Source organism: Numenius arquata, chromosome 5 (genome assembly GCF_964106895.1).
Source record: "Numenius arquata chromosome 5, bNumArq3.hap1.1, whole genome shotgun sequence".
NCBI lineage: Eukaryota > Metazoa > Chordata > Aves > Charadriiformes > Scolopacidae > Numenius > Numenius arquata.
Window position 1 is genome coordinate 47,360,600 of NC_133580.1, and position 16,885 is coordinate 47,377,484.

At 40.8% G+C, this 16,885-nt stretch overlaps 1 protein-coding gene across 1 annotated transcript in view; it reads right to left on the reverse strand.

The window, feature by feature from the left end:
- ATRN (attractin) overlaps positions 1–16,885 on the reverse strand; it is a 151,380-nt gene that overhangs the window by 108,799 nt on the left and 25,696 nt on the right. The window contains exons 2-3 of the mRNA XM_074147313.1: positions 8,274–8,357; positions 4,231–4,344 (exon numbers count right to left, since the gene is read on the reverse strand). Coding sequence (XP_074003414.1) covers positions 4,231–4,344; positions 8,274–8,357 — 198 coding nt within the window. The remainder of the gene's footprint in view (positions 1–4,230; positions 4,345–8,273; positions 8,358–16,885) is intronic.

Consider the following 16,885-nt stretch of genomic DNA (forward strand, 5'->3'; position numbering starts at 1 on the left):
AGTTGGCTCCCTGACCGGCTCACGAGTAAATGTAAACACGGGAACATCATTCAGCAGGTACATTTCTAGTAACATCACAAATACATTCACTCCTCACCTTACACGGATTTCTTTTTTAAATCAATGCTTTAAAAGTTATCCCGGATCCAAAGAAAACACATAGAGCAAAATAATAAATACATAGACAACAGCCTGCTAGAACAAAAAGTCAACTGGACTGCTCCATGAACTGCATGATGACCGTATCACAACACAGTCCAGCACAGGGTCGTAATATAATGTATCACCTATCCCCTATCTCAGGACGCAGAATAAAAACTGATTTGGGAAGTGATGGTTGATTACGTGCTGAGTGCCAGCTTCATCAGAGGAGGGCGAGAACACTGATAGGCAAAAACCCGGTTCCACACATGAGCAAAGGTCATCCAATGCATACTTTGAAGCAAATAGAGCAATAAAACGTAAGCATTAAACAGTCCCTTTGTCTTCTTTCATAGAATCATAGAATAGTTTGGGTTGGAAGGGACCTTCAAATGTCATCTAGTCCAACCCCCCTACAATTAGTAGGGACATCTTCAACTAGGTCAGGTTGCTCAAAGCCCCATCCAACCTGACCTTGAATGTTCCCAGGGATGGGGCATCTACCACCTCTCTGGGCAATCTTTACACAGAGCACGTACACCCACAGCACAGTTTGTTCTCTGCCTGTATGTGCCAGAGGCAAGGACCGCTTCTTCCTATATGTCTGTAGAAGATCAGCCCTAAGTTGATTAGCTCCTCTGGATACTCTCCTAACACAAATAGTACCGACTCAACATGCTTTGTGCCTTTCCCAGTGTAATTAATCCTCGTTAGCAACCCCCCTGCTGTTACCAGCCGATCATTTGCTCTAAGCAATATAAGACCAGTCGATGGTGAGGGGTAAGCAGGGTTTGCGGGTCAGCTCAGGAAGGGCACTGAGGACAAAGCAGAAGAAAGAGAGAGCCTTTGCATGTGCCCAGGGCAGCAACATGGGGTTACAATTTCTGGCAAAGAATTGAGGGAATAGAATGAAAAAAAAAAAAAAAAATAGAAGAGGGACAATCATACGATGTATGAGGAGAAGCAGATGGAATAAGGTCTGCTTAGCCTGGAGGTGAGACAGCTGAAGATAGGGTTAAATCTAATTGCTGCCTTCAACTACCTAAGGAGAGATTACAGAGGAGATAGCACCAGAGGTTCACAGAAAAAGGGCATGAGACAGCAAACACAGCTTGCAGCAAAGGACATTCTGATTAGATATTAGATATTATTAAAAGGTTATTTTAATTTATTTTTTTTTTTAACATGAGGGTGGTCAAGCGTTGGACCACTGATCCAGACGATCAATGAGATGTCCATCCTTAGGAGAAATTCACCATCTTGACTGGGTAAGGTCTTGAGCAAGGGCCTGATCCCGCTCTGTAGCTGGCCTTGCTTTAAGCAAGGGATCAGACCAGGGTCCCTTCCAACCCAACCCACCCCGTGATCTGTGCCTAGACTCAAACTCGTTACCTGCAGGTAACGAGAGGAAGGTGAGCTGCTCCTGTTCTCTGAGGGTACGGGAGCTCACACACAGAGGCACCCCAGAGCAGCTGGCTCAGCAAGTGAGCGTGGGGCAACCGCTGCCATCAGTCAGCGCTGCCACCACCACCACCGTTCATCTGGCACCTGACAGCAACCACGAGGCACTTCTGAGTGGTCTCACTCCTCAGGGCCAAGTGCAGAGACACAGCCAAAGGTCTTGCAAAAGAACAACTGGTTTTGAAGAGGAAAACGCCCCCCCAATGACCAGCGCAAAATGAAAATAAAGGTGCAAAAGCAGCTCCAGTAAATGTTTAACATGGAGTAAAGGTAAAACACAACCAACAAAGTTCACAGCTGATGAGCGTGGTTTATCTGCTTCAGATTTCTTCACTCTGTGCAGATGAAAATGCTGGATTTCTGTCTCCTCCACGTTCTTTTATTGCATTTTTGAAGCAGAAGGTTTACAGTGTCTCATGTTGCCTATGATCACAAATATAAACCAGCAAAGATATTTTTAACCCTGCTTAATAGAAAGAAAAAAAAAAAAAAAAAAAGCTTAATATACAGGACCAGATTGCCCTGGGGGCACTCAGAATATAAGGAGTTTAGTAAACAGTTTATGCAGACACTTGCACTGTATAAATGTCTGCATTGTGCAAATATTTATCACAGTTAAAAAATTATTTAAAACCAATCTGTAGTTTCTCCATAGTCCAGTACTGAGGATTTCCAAGATCATTTTATACTCAGTGTAAATAGCATATTGTGAACAAACATAAGCAAGCAGCAGAAGGTCAAGAAAAACAAGGTAAGAGCAGTGAAGAAGTGAGGGCTCAGCCAACAGCTGTAAAAAGCCAGGGAGGTTAACAAAAACTGAGCTGTAGAGAGGGAGGAATTTACAGTGTTTGTCAACAAACTCTGAAAGTTTACAGTGTCCGGCTGTACAAAGCTCAATCTTGCAAATCCCCTGGCACGAAGCAAAAATAGTGAACAGTGAAATATGGTTACGGTTAACATTAAAATGGAACACAAGCCAAGAGAGATAAAATATGAACACTGCTCTTGAAAAATTCTAGTGCATTTCATTTTTGTATCAGAAAAAGGTATTTTTCAACAGATGCTTTTTTGTACTTCATCAAAATTAGAAGCATCTGCTATTTCCTGAACTTGGTTTACTGAACAACACAGCTCGCTACTAATGAAGATGAAATTCAAATGTCATCTAAAGAAGCAATTTAAAAAATAATTGAATTTTTTTTCCTACCTCAAAAATGTTATTGTATTAAGCTCACACTTGCTTGTCCTCAGGCGCAGACTTCCTAGTGATTTACAGATGATTTTAAAGTCTGAACCATAATTGTTAATGCTGTGAACTACTTATAACCTCAATTTTAAAAGCCTATTAATTTTTGGGAAACACACAAGAAACCGCAGGCACAAATCATGATCATTTCACCTTTTCAACAGCGTGTTAAAAAATAGCTCGATTAGAACAAAATGACTGAGTAAAGATGACATTTTTTCCTCTTCCTGCATATCAATTCAGTGCATGATACCAGGAGAGTGCTTCCAGGTTTTTTTAGGGAGCGGTTTTAGAAGAGAGAAGGACTCGTGTGTCCCATTTTGACCTCAGGTTAGTCTGAGGTTTTACGGGAAGCATTCTTTCACTACAAAACAACTCTGCATTTTCAGTTGAAGACCCAAAAAAACATGTGCTGTTTTTAATGTTTTTTAGTCAACTTTTTGTTCCTATGCTGATCTTCTCTCATAGAGATTACCAGGATTTTTTAGAATAAAGTATTTTTAGAACTTCATTTCATAAATGAAAGGAAGCACAGCAGAAGGTTAATTCTGGAAATAGTTCATCAGCCACTTGGAACAAGCAGAGTCCAAAGGGAACCATTAGTTTTTCCATACACAATTTGTGATTCTTTTTCTAATTTCAGCTAAGAGAATAGAAAACATAAGGTGGTGCTTGTCACTGCAAGACTAAAGTACATAAATGCACAAGATATATTTAGGTTTCTTCGTGAAATGTCGACAAGTAACCAGCATCCACAAATTGGTCTCTCACCACAGACAGATGAGCCAAATACCAATCATTCATTAGAAGAACAGATCTTTTTACACATTTTTACAAGGTTGTCTGACCCATCACTGTTGTTTCTGAACATGTTCCAAAGAGTTCAAAAATTTAAAGTTTAAGGTACATAAGGATATACATGGTTCTACGAGACCTATATATGTCTGCAATGTTGATTAACTGGCTTTTGCCTTCTGTCAGCATTGACATACTATGAGTCAAACTTAAGTCATGTTCAAACTTGATTAAATGGGGTAGTTTTCAACTTTAGAAGGAGCCCGCACACTGAATCATCTCAAGCTCAACCAGATAACAATAATTTTTTGTCTCTCAAATAATCAGGATTTGGAAATGAAAACATAATACTTACACGCTACAGTGTAGTAACATGATTTGTTCATTGTAAAAGCAAAAACTACTCCTTAATTGTTTATGCTGACGATGACTGCATAAAAGGACACTTGCTTTATGTGCTGTATTTGCAGTATTATATATTTAGATTACTGGAACATATTTATACTGCTAGAAGCCACATTTGATTCAGGCTCCAAGTTACAGAAATATGATTGTGTACAGTCAGATTCTTACCAAGGGGAACTTACCTAAAAGCTGCCAGTAAGGGAGCGTAAATTGAATCTCCGTCATACACATACAAGTGGTCCCAACTGCACTCTGTGGCAAAGTGATTGAATCGAAGCCTGAGGATTGTGTTTGGCCTGTAAAAATGATAATAAAGAAGAGATTTGTAATTAGCCACTTGACACACACAGCAAAGTCCCTCCAACAAACTTCTCCGGTGTGAAGCTCTTCTCTAAACAAAACTAAAACTGAGTGACTCAGTGTAACTGCAGATGCATCAAACATGCTGTGGCATTCTTTTTTGCTATGCACACTCCCCTGGTATTAAGCAACAGATTCTTTATGGTCAGAAAAACCATGTCCTTAAATCCTTCCCCACTACCAACAGCAGAAATTGAAAAGCAGGCACTGACAGCCCTCTGCTCTTTACCAGTACTGACTCCCCTAATGACAGCGTTTTGCAGGGGAAAACATGGGAAGTCTACATGGACAATACATTCACATGTAAATGTGGAACATGGTTTAGTGGTGGACTTGGCAGTGTTAGGTTTAAAGTTGGACTCTATGATCTTAAAGGTCTTTTCCAACCTAAATGGTTCTACGATTCTATGAAGAATCACAGCCACCATCGGGGAACTAACCAGAGCTCTTTTTCTTGTTCAAGGGATTTTCCGCAGACTGATATGATTACAATGGCCTGAGATTATTTATTTGCCCAGAAGCTGGCAGAAATCCTTCTTCTGTTACTTTATTACTTCTCCTGTACTGCAGGATGGCCCTCCTGAGGGAAGCCCCTCCAAACTGGAAACTGGAAATATGCCTCAGTGGATGCTAACTAAAGACGTTTTCAGTCTTGCTCACTACCTTCTGGGAGCGTTAGAAAACAGATCAGGAGAATGCAGAGGAGACTCATTTTCTACAGGATGGGAGGCCCTGGGGCTTTACCTTTTTCAAAAAGGCACGTCTTCGATTATTACTTGGACTTTCAAGATACAGTAAACACCCACTGCCCCTCATTCCTTACAAATACTAACCAGGTTGCTTGACTTTCTTCTGGAGATGCATTACAAAAAATACTGGGACCAGCTGACAATGCACAAGCTGGAATTCCTGGGAAAAGATCCGCTGCCTTACTGCTGAATGCAGCGAGCCCAGCACATCCCGATGTTAACAGCACTGGTCAGGTCAAGAAGAGTTTACTCTGTTGACTTACTAAGTTAAGAGAAGACCATCAAGGGGCCTGATCTTCTGAGATGTATCAGCAGGATAAAGGTTTTATTTAGTTGATATAGGGATGAGAAAAGTCGTTCAGACACCAAAAAACATCAGCATTTCTTTCACTCCATACACAAAAGATACCCACTAAGCTATAACCAAGCAACATATATTTAGATACCATTAGTTTCATGGCTAATACACAAAGGTACATCTAAAGAGAATCACACAGAAGCCAGAGCAGATATAAAATTTAGGGCTCAGCTCAAGAAGGGTGAAAACACCACTAACATTATGCTTGGACCCTGAGATAAAAAGGAAGTGAATCTGTAACAGCACTGCTTTTTCCCACCCACAGCTGTAGCTGTTGAAAGGATAGATGAAAGTGATTAGGATCTCTTCAACAGCATTGCCCTTGGGTTCAGATTAAATCCTTGTTCAGCCTAATCAAATAAATTAATAAAATGTCAGTTTGCCATAGAGTCCTTCTTTCCCACAAAGGGGAATTCTTTAGGGAGTTATTCTGCAAAGCAGTATTTTTTGATAGGCACAATGATCTACTCCAGGCCTTTGAAAAAAGAGCAGCAGGCGTAACTCAAGGATAATGTCTTGCTTAAAGAAAAGGTACAAATAGTGCTCAGCATTTCAAAACTGAGCAGCCTATGAAATTGTAGGGGGTTGTCTTCTATTTTAACCATCTGACAGCTGTAGAGCAGAAAGAAATACTTAATCAATAAAAGCTTTACACCAAGAACAAAAAGAAAGATATTATCTTTGCTACAGCTAACAACTCATTAGGAGACAGCGCTCATTTGCAGAATCACAAGGCACATGGCTACAGGTTCTGCCTCAGACTGGCTTTATCTCATCTGCCTTGCCTCGTGCTCCTGGGGAAAAATGAAAAGGACACCCCCGGGATGAGGACACAGCAGAGACACCAGCCAAGAAGAGCCAGGAATGATGCAAAAAGGAAATGAGTACAGTAAAGAACACATGGCTTATTTTACATCTGAATTTATCTACTGTCTTCAATTGCACATTTGGATTGTACCTTTATTCGCTCGCCTCAAAAGCCCTCCAAATACCAGTATGCTGGCACCAAGGTGAGAGCACTCAGCAGAATTTAACAGCTTTGCAGAAGCTGTTTTCCGAGTCCAGATCTCTCTGGGAATTTCACATTTGGCAGAGAGCTTGGGCTATTTTCACAAGGGTGCATATTTCAACTGTTTTAATCACTGTGATTATCTCCTTTCTGTTTACCACCGTCCTCTGATAGCAGGGTACAAACAATCAGAAGCAAGAAAAACACACCAACTTAAATGCCTGGCTGCAAAAGAAGGAGGAACATTCTTATACACCTCTTAACAGCAAGTAATACCTCACTTCAAACCCCACAAAGTGATAGTTCTCTAGGAAGCCTCTCGGTACTAGCAAACAAAGGCTGAAGGAGCAGTTATGGTGACAGTATCGGGAAGCCATGAGCAACACTTCACTTCTGATAAAAACATGACTCACATTATCCTTTAGAAAAAGAAGTTACGAGTGTTAAGCTGGCTCTACTGGAATTGCTGAGGCTGGTTTGTCTGTAATCTTGTTTCTTGCAAAACATTATTTAATTATTTGTAATTCCAAACTGGCCACAGTTGTATTTTTACTACCTGCAAAAATTAAGAGGTGTTGCCACTTACAGCATCTAACTTTGATCTTAACCACATTAAAGAACTGGGCTCCTTATATAGTTAATAGTGAGTGGTAGGCTCCCAATTTCAGTGTTCTAGATGGCTCTCTGGAACAGCTTAGCCCTTACCTTTGAATATTCTGGGAGCTTAGGCATTTAAGTTACTCATCCAAAATAAATGTCTGAAGTAGATGAAGTGAACACCAATTCCCCTCCACCCATTGGACCTCCCAAACACAGAGAGAAAAACTAAAGAAAAAAGTGTACCCTGGACTTTTAGTAATTTCTGATCCTCCAAGATGCCAAGAGACCTCAGCTTACAGGCGTTCAACACGAGTGAAATCATTCATGCTCTCACATGACTCGGTCCTATTCACAAACCTCTCTACTTACAGATTCAGGGAACAGTACAGAATGTGACTTAACACATAGCTGTTAACACACAGCATCATAACTGACCATGCAAAGTTTTAGAGACTCTACAAATTGATTTCACAGTCCTGGCGTCCGCCTGGTGCTATGAAAAATATATTTCAACAAGTCAGAGGCTCTGAACTGCTGCACCATTAATCAGGTGACAGTCAGAGGATACGCACTAAATAGGCTACTCCCAAAATCTCAGCAATAAATCACTGTTAGCAATATAAAGATCAAATACAGGATGGGCAGAGAAATGAGGGGAAGAGGTTTAAAAGACTTCTTTCAGTTCAGAAGACCTTTGCAAAAATAGTGAATAGTCCCTCTGAAGTCCTCACGGCCTAGCGAGTAAATGAATCATCTGAAGTGCATCATAACAGAAACTGATTCTTCATGAATAAGGGCTTTAATAGAGTTTGCTCTATTTTTTTCATACCACCAAAAAATCCCATACACGGTGAATCCCAAACATCTGAATGGCCTATTACAATAACAGTTAAATAATTTTTAGTTCTTAATTTATTTACACAGATGCATGTATTCTCATTTTTCACATGCAGTTTCAATGTTAATGGCATTTTACCCAGCAAACTTCTGATTGAGAAGTCAGTTTGGAAGGAAGAACTAAATGCTACTCAATCTAGTTTTAAGAATAACAAAAAAGAATGATGAGATCTAAAAATATGCAGTGAAGATAAACCACACCTCCACGTCACAATAAGCAACACAAAAACCCAAGATGCTTACTACACTCACCTTCCTTCAATGAGCCAGGTGCACTTTGTTTTGTATTTGTAATTTCCAGGCCCATCCGTTACATACCCTGAAGGTCCAGTGAGTCTGTAAATAAAAAATAAAGACAAACATTAGTCTCCGATGGCAGTAAACATTCATGAAGGATTTCCTAAATTTAGAAGATCCATCATTAGATTTTCATTTACTTAAGAGCCACTACAAACAAACCAACAACTATGCAACAACAACAACAACAACAACAAAAAATCAACAATCGGGCAATCAGGATTCTCCTGTTAAACTCTGTACATGCTTTCTGATGATCGTCCCTGAAGAAGAATGACAGTTGAAAGCGATGGTTTCTCTATCAGATTGATGGTATTGTTTCAAATCAGCACCCTAGGGAAAAAAAAAAAGACCTTCCTCCGCAAACAAAGACAAATACACACACTATTACCACACAGCCAGCAAAAGGAATTCCCTGACAGAAATGCTAAAGTTATTCCTAAACTATTTATACAAACCACACAATTCCTACAAGAGGTTCAAACACAGTCTACGGCGCAACCTCTCGCCCATTCTGTATCTGACTCTTCACAAAGTCCTTTATGGCCTCCTGAATGAAGGACTGATCCCTGTAACACCCTAGTGCCAAATAAGACCTTAATTCCTCATCCATCTGGGGCTGCATAACTCAGGATAACGTCAGAGCGTGGCTGTTCCAGGCATCCCCCACCTTCGGTAGCACGTTCCTATCCCCACATCATCCCATATTAAGTGATTGAAGCCAAAGAGCCGAGTGGTCCCCACTGCCAGGACGGTGCTAAGACTATATCCCATGAACATTGCTTCCCTTCTGCACCTATGAACAGGAGATGACAACTTGAGAGTAGCAAAAGACTCTGGAAAAGGATGTAAAAGCAGAAAGTACAGTTGGAATCACTCATCCCAGGTTACTCAATGAACGCCAGCACTTAAAAACGTTAAAAATTCAAGATGCCACCGAAAGAGAGGAGGGAACAAAGCCAGCAAGGGACTCATTTTTGTCAACATCTGCAAAACCCTGTACGGTGTGAATTCCAGACAAGTGCATTTGTCTCGACACTGCTTGCAGGGACGTCCAAACAAACAGCAAACCCAGTCTGGAGCTCAGAAGGGTATTTTGATGAAAAGTTCACAACAGATTTCAGAACTATACTTAACCCTTTGTTGTTGTAAGAAGAAAATTGATATTCATGTTCATTACTTGTAATTACTTGCCATGAGCATGAATGCAAGACTGGAAAGAGCGAGCACAAAGTCGTGCAAAACCTGCTTGCTTTCACATTTCCATTACTCTTACTCGAAATGCGACAACGAAACACATCACACTGTAAGGCAAAACGAAGGTAGCAATCTACTGGCTGCAGCTGTAACTTCTTCTTTCCATAGATTTTAACAAGGTGTGTTTTCTTCAAAGACCACAGACAACAGAGAAGACAATCACACTTCATCAAGGCTGAGAGAGATGGATCTAGCGGGAGTTTGGGGCAGCAGATCCGATACATCACTTGGGCTCCCAAAAAACAGGTATCGAGATTCTGCATCTTCTGCCTTAACAGAGAGACCGGCAGGAGCACGCATGGGCTGAAGACAAAACCATGAGCCAAACCGCAGGGACACACGCTTCCAGCTCATATGTATTAGTCCAAATATTCCATATCAGTTTTAACAAACAGCTCAAGTATAGCAAAAACAGCTGAAAATAAGTTACTAAGGAAGGAGGACATCAAATGGAAGCAGTATGTGAAGATGCCCAAACACCACATTCTGGGAGAGCATATACTGGCACCTGAAACAGGATTCCTACCTGGGGAGGTTATAAACTCCATTATCGGCACTTGGCTGGAGCAAATCGTAGGCTTCTGGCAAAATTAAATCGTCCTACTTAAAACACTGTTTCAGTAAAACAAAAACACTCTACAAAATCAAATTTGGCAGAAAAGAGAAGCAAGCAAGATCAGAAGTTCCCAAAATGGGTATCTTGGAACAATTTGCTGTGCCTTTTCCTAGGGATCTGTTAATGTTATCATCTAATCTCTTTACAATATTTTGACTGAGTCAAAACGGTTTTCCAGAATCTTTTCCATAGAGCACTTTCAAGGTTCATCTCTGATACAAATTTAAAAGGCAGCAAACACAGATTTTGAAAACCACCTTCTTATTCCTCCATATTAATTTATTATAACATTTTTCAACTTCAGAAATATAGCTTAAGATTTTTAAAAAACAGTTACTGAAGCTCTGTGGATCTACATTTAAGCAAGTGAAGAAACAACTCCAATTTTCAGGAGCACAGGAAGTATCTGTACCTTCCATGCAGATACAGACAGATGTAGATGGAGATGTAGATAAACAAACTTAATCACACACACTCATATATGTATTTTAAATCCTTAACAGCTTTGAAAATTCAAATTACTTATCTACTGACCAGGAATTTGCAAAACCAGATGCAAATTCCAAGCTGTAGGCAATAATATCTAGACTTTCTGTCTAAAAATTCATCCTTTTGAAAATACTATCTGTGGAAAACTAGGAATCAAACTGTATCAACGCTTCAACACTGACAGCACTTTGCATGCAACCAAGAGTAAACAGACTCCGGAAACCTGAGCAAGTCTCACAAGCTAAAAACAACCATATGCAATCTGCCAAGCTCTCAAAGAGCCTCTGCTCAGAAAACTCTTTGAACAATTTTCTCTGGAAACAATTACTAAATCATTCTCCACAGAAATGCTATCAAGAGTGATGGAAAAATAAAATTAATCCTATTAGTACTGTAGCCCCAACCATGTCACATCTCAGGGGAAAAAAAAAGAGCATTTCAACATAATCTAATCATACTTCAGCAACGCAAAATCGAAACACAGTATTTAGTTTTAAGAAAAATAAGCAAAGTCAAATTTCTCTGACGTGCTATTAGTTAATACTTATCTGTAACCTACTCAGATTCCTTACTAAGCTTTACAAGCTGCTGCCATTACGAACAAATACATGATATTAAAATAAAAAAAATATTCAGTGTTGACGCCTCTGGAACCAAAATAGGAACCAAGTTCGTATCCCACATATTGCCTGGCACGGGCAGGGCATTAGCAGATCCACATTACTCTATAAACACTGGCAGAGACATGCTCCAAGACAGACAGAAATAAATATTAAGCACTAAAAGTAAACTGAAGCTGGAATTTTATCCTTACACTCTATACAGAAAGCTAAACTGATCTCCCCGCTCTAGTTAAAAAAAGCAAACAAAACCCCTTGTCCCTTCCAAGTCGGTCCTGTTTGCACTGTATGCGATGGTGTCCTGTTCGGTACTGGTGGGCACTGATAACTAGGACATGTCCTACACAATGGTTTGGCTTTGTCTGTGAGCAAAGGCTCAGGAAGGGAATACATGAGTAACGCAGGGAGGAGAAACACTCCAGGAATGCAGTACTTCAGCGCGGGACATTTTTCCTACCTTACGCGGCGCTACGCACTAGAACTGCTCTCACCACGTACACTAGAAGACTCCTAGCCCTGAGCAAGCTGCTGCCAACGCCACCAGGCTCCGAGGTCTTCTCCCCTACTAAATGCTTTGTGTGTTTTTATAATTTTATCACTCAGTCACAAAAATCAGACTCCATGAAGTACGGAAAGGTATCGATTCCCATTTTTCTTTGATAACTTGGTTGTGCATGATGCTACTCTACAAGAAGCACTTCTGTACTACTTGGGTGTTACGTCTACAACTCTCCAAGGAGTGGTTGCTACACCCCAAGAAAACAAAAAAGGAAGTCCTTTAAGTATTCTGTGACGCATAAACACACATACATGCAGGTGGAAAAACACACACAAAGCACAGATAAAGCATTTAGCACCTACAAAGCTACAATATTGACTTTAAAACCTCCAGGGCAGAAAAACAATTGCAAGGATCTGTTTACAAAACTCAGATTTAAAAATATATAGGTATACTCATGTGCATGCATACACTACTTAAGGCTTGTTTCAAACTTTACCAGGTGGCAACAGTGTTATGTACGGCTGGGGTAAATTTTTCACAAATTTTCAAGGGGACTGCAATATCTAAGAATCAAAGGGGAAAAAAGGGAGTTAGGGAGCTGAATCTACAGCACATGCATTCAAAGGGCTCCAACCTTGAGCGCTGCCTATTTCAGTTTTCTGTAAGACAAAGACAAAAGGGAAGCAATGAAAAGGATGAAGAGCTCACAAAAGAGAGCCTGCTTCAAAGAGAAATATTTTATGCAAAAGAATTCTGTGTATTTAGCTACTCCCCTCTAGTTCTGGGAGCCCCTAAAAAGCACAACGCCAATACAAGAAAATCAGACAGCAAGCAATGGCATCTCCTGGGTAAAAAGCCAAATCTGAGTACTGGAGCATACCAGATAAATCTATGTATTTTTAATAATAACACAAATAATACTACCAGTGTGTATTTCTCAAGTACACATTAGTATACACTGACAAAGTTCCTACAGAGACACGAACTGCACAACTAGGCAAAGACTTGAAGATGTTATCTAATTACCATCTAATAAATCTAAAGCAATCCTCTTGTTAATAGCTGAGTACAAAATGTCAAAGTCGAGAGTAGCTTATAACTTAGGACTAAATAATTTTGCAACAACATTCTTCCAAAGCACTGCAACATTAAAGCTACACTATATGCTGGCAATGGGGTGTTGAATATACTTATTTTCATCAGAAGTACAAAGAGAAAATGCATATTGCTTTTTCTTCATTACTTGCCAGAAAAGGTAAGCAGGTTGGTTTGGTTTATAAAATGCATTAAACCTTAACCTCTAAGAGGTCATCAGTGGATCTCAAAATTGGTTTGTATTGCTTTCAGTAAGACTGCAGTGACACTTAGAATGCCACAGAAAACTTACCAGCATATTGTCTGGAGAGTTTTAGCACAGACTTTCCACTAAAAAAACCACAACAACAACAAAAAACAAAACCCAGAAAACACCAAAAAAACCAACCCCACCACCAAACCAACCCAAAACCCAGTTGCTCATCCTAATTTTGAAGTTGCTAAATCTAGAGAGTGATGCAAACAATGAGTTTTCCTCCTCTCTCCCTTTTCCTTCCCAAGTGTTGCTGTGCTGCCTCAAGCACATCACAATTAAAAGCCATTGTTTCGGGTAAATTTGAAGTTGAAGCCAATAAAGAAAGGGCTGTTACTGCCTATTACCAGAACAATGGCATGCTAGCCTAAATTGATTAACAGTTTAGCTTTGTTCATTTTCTCAATAAACGCACTGAGGTTAAAGAATATATCCTTCTAGGGTTTGCTATAAGCAAGTGCCCTAATTTATAGGCATGCAATAGTGACCAGCCACACAGGGGATAAGAGAAGCAGAAAAACAAAATCTATGCATCTATTTCATGGATTTCTAACATATAGCAGCTAAATCCTCTAATCTGGCAGCTAGGTGCCACACCACAGGTACAGCTGGGAAGATGTAATTAATTACATGCCAGATCTCACACTGATGAAGGTAATGACATTACTGCAAAATCAAGTTTGACAAGGATTTAACCTGTGCAACAATAGGTACCTAACCAAAGACCGTGAACTATTCTGTGTACATATATAGAGACTCCTTCCCATGTCCAAAGCCTCTACTGCAACAGAAATAAGAGAGTCCTCAAGATGAGTAAACTCATGCAAAAGTCACTGCTGCCACCATAATCCCAGAAGCGTCATATCTGATCACCTTAACTCTACAACTAAGGGTGCAAAGTCACGGCTTGTTCAACCTAATGCTTTTTCAGTTACTCCTTCACGAGGCTACCACACTAATTTCTGCATCAGCTTGAAGACAGTTCTACCCTGTGATTTCCAAAACTCTGTAGTAAGAGTTTCTGGATGGTGCAACTCTCCTTCTTCAAGAAGAAGCCCAGCTCATGTCCTCTTCCTCAGGTGGTGGCGGGTTGACACAGGATCTGAAGAAAGGTTGCAACCTCAACAAGGACACTTCTCAGCAGTTCCAGCAAAGAGCACTCAAGCAATTCCCATCAAGCTACAAGCTGCACGAAGTGCAGGTGAAGGTGCCTCCACTAGTTTGGTACAACCCCAGCCGATCTGAACACTCAGTTTGGAAAGCGAGAGCTCAACATTCCCACAATAATGCCATTTACAGCCGTACTCTGCAATGGAGAGGCACATAGCCATGAAAACCCTACAATATCTGATAGCTTTGCAAGCAAAGAACGTCTTCAACCATTCTCACAGCAACATGCCGCTATTCCAGGGCTCACAAAACCATCCTCTGCATTGCCTTTATCAGGGTTTTCCTCCAAAGAGGATCAGGTATTTCAAGGTCACTCTGCACCGCTATGACAATCTCACCGTGGCACAGAGGTCAGAGAGGAGTGATGATCACCCTCTAAATTTAATAGCTTCGGTTTTCATTCCACTTTCCACTGTACAGTTGAATTGATGCTGAAGAGCTGTCTTGCTTGAGAAAAAAAAAATAAATTTGAATGAGCGACACAGTTAATTTGATATGGGAAACATTTTTTCTTCAAAGGAAGAGATTAGCTTTGCCCTTCTGTGTGAGATATGTAAAAATATGGAAAGTGTTTTCCTGGCTGCTGATCAGAGATAAGGGCAGAGCCTGGTTCGAGGTCTGAGAAAGGATGCTCAGAGAAATTGCAGCAGGTAAAACATATCACCGCAGCCTTTCCTGTCTGAGTCACAACCTGCAGCACTGATGCTCGCAAACCTGCTAAATCCTTCTTTGGTCCCCAAAGATATGCCTTCATCTGACAAGCTGCTGAGCTCCAGAGAAGACTGAATGACCGTTGACAGCCTGAGAGAGATCGGAAGTCACAAATGCTACTACAGTCTTAAAAATCATTACGCTGACAAGCTAGAAACCAAATCTTTTCGAACATTACCCCTCTCCAGTTGGCTACCAGTATCTCCATTGGACTCCTAATCTTGACACACCGTCCCAACTCCTGTTCTTCTGCTGTCCCCAAAAATAAATGCCACTGAAGTCATCTCTTCTGGGGCTGGCTGGTGCCTCTGCCATTATCCCGCTCCCACCTGCTTTCAGCAGCAGCACCGATCCTGAAATGCATCCCCTCCTCAGCTTATTTGCTGAGCCACACCTGGAGCTCCTCCCAGTTGTCTAGTTATTCATTTAAAGTTTAACTTGCCCAACCAGATCTCCTGCTGGGGAAGGAGAGAAATTTCAGAGACATTCAATCTAAAAACATGCTTTGACTCCTCTTTATGGAAGAAGCTTGCTTTCTCTCCTGCCCTACAAACATAAAAGTTAAAATAATAAGTAAAGGAATTATATCCAGGAGAAATCACTTGAGAAGACACTAGATTACTGAACCTCAACACTCAGACAACAGAATGATGAACGAAAAACTGATTACCTTTCTCCAACCCCATTTCCTCGTGTCAGAAGCACTGAAAAAAAAAACCCAAACACCTGTGCTGGATCCCAAAAGACACTGGCATTTCACCAGTTTCACAACCACCAGTTAGAGACACTGCCTTGTAATAACATCCGCATCTGGACGTGCCAGAAACACTCTGTAGCTCCACCTGATGTTCTTGCCTCTAAGTTTTGCCAGCTATTAAATTCAAACTGAAAATACCCCAAATTTAGATTCCTGTCTATGCTCCTGTATCTTCATTTCCAGCCCCATCTCAGAGACCACAAAACAGCATTGTTCGCTGCATAACCTCAGCTTTATTTCCGTGGGAGCAATCATCCAAGCTGCAGTGTAAATGTAAACATTATTGTGTACGTTGACTACTGCAAATTCTTCACCCCATTCAAATTTACTGGGGAAAGCAAAGAATAAAAGATACTGTTATTACACCACAGGAGCGTCTTCTTCACGCAAGCAGTATTTTGTAAGCGCAGATTTCTGTGGCTTTGCTCTACTATCTCTGTATTACCATTGATCTTTGCCTTCATACCACAACTCCAACCTTGATTGTCAAGTCTTTTTTTTCTTCAAAACACTTTCCCTGGTGTTTCTGTATTATACGCAGAAACGTTACCATGACAAAAGGCCACTTCATGATGTCCCCTTGAAGCCCACCTTTATCCAGCGCCCCTACCTGAGACGACGGCCACACAGATGGTGTAACGCTACAACAGTCTATTGGGCTGATGTAACAGTTGCTCTATGCTTTCCCCATCTGTTCACAAATCCGTTTATTGGATCTTGGCCTAGTTCTTTGAAATAAAGATCATCTAGCTGCAAGTGTTTGTAATGCCTAGAAAAACTCAACTCTCACCCTTCACTGGCGGTCCTGAAATGCTCCTGGACCTTGTACCAGTAACCTGCCCGCTTCACACCAGGCAGGAGGGGACAACAGTGCAGAGCAGAAGCAAATAAAGCTCGCACATTGTAAAGCATCTAACTTTGCAGCAGAAAAAGGAATATATCAACCCCTCTCTTTCCCTTGCACACAATGAATCCTTACAAGCTTTGGGCAAGAACCCTTGCAAACAGCTGTACCCCACACGAATTGCCTCAGCATTACCCAAAACTCAACACCCTCCAAGACGAAAGTAAGCAGAAAGCACATTATTGCGATCAAA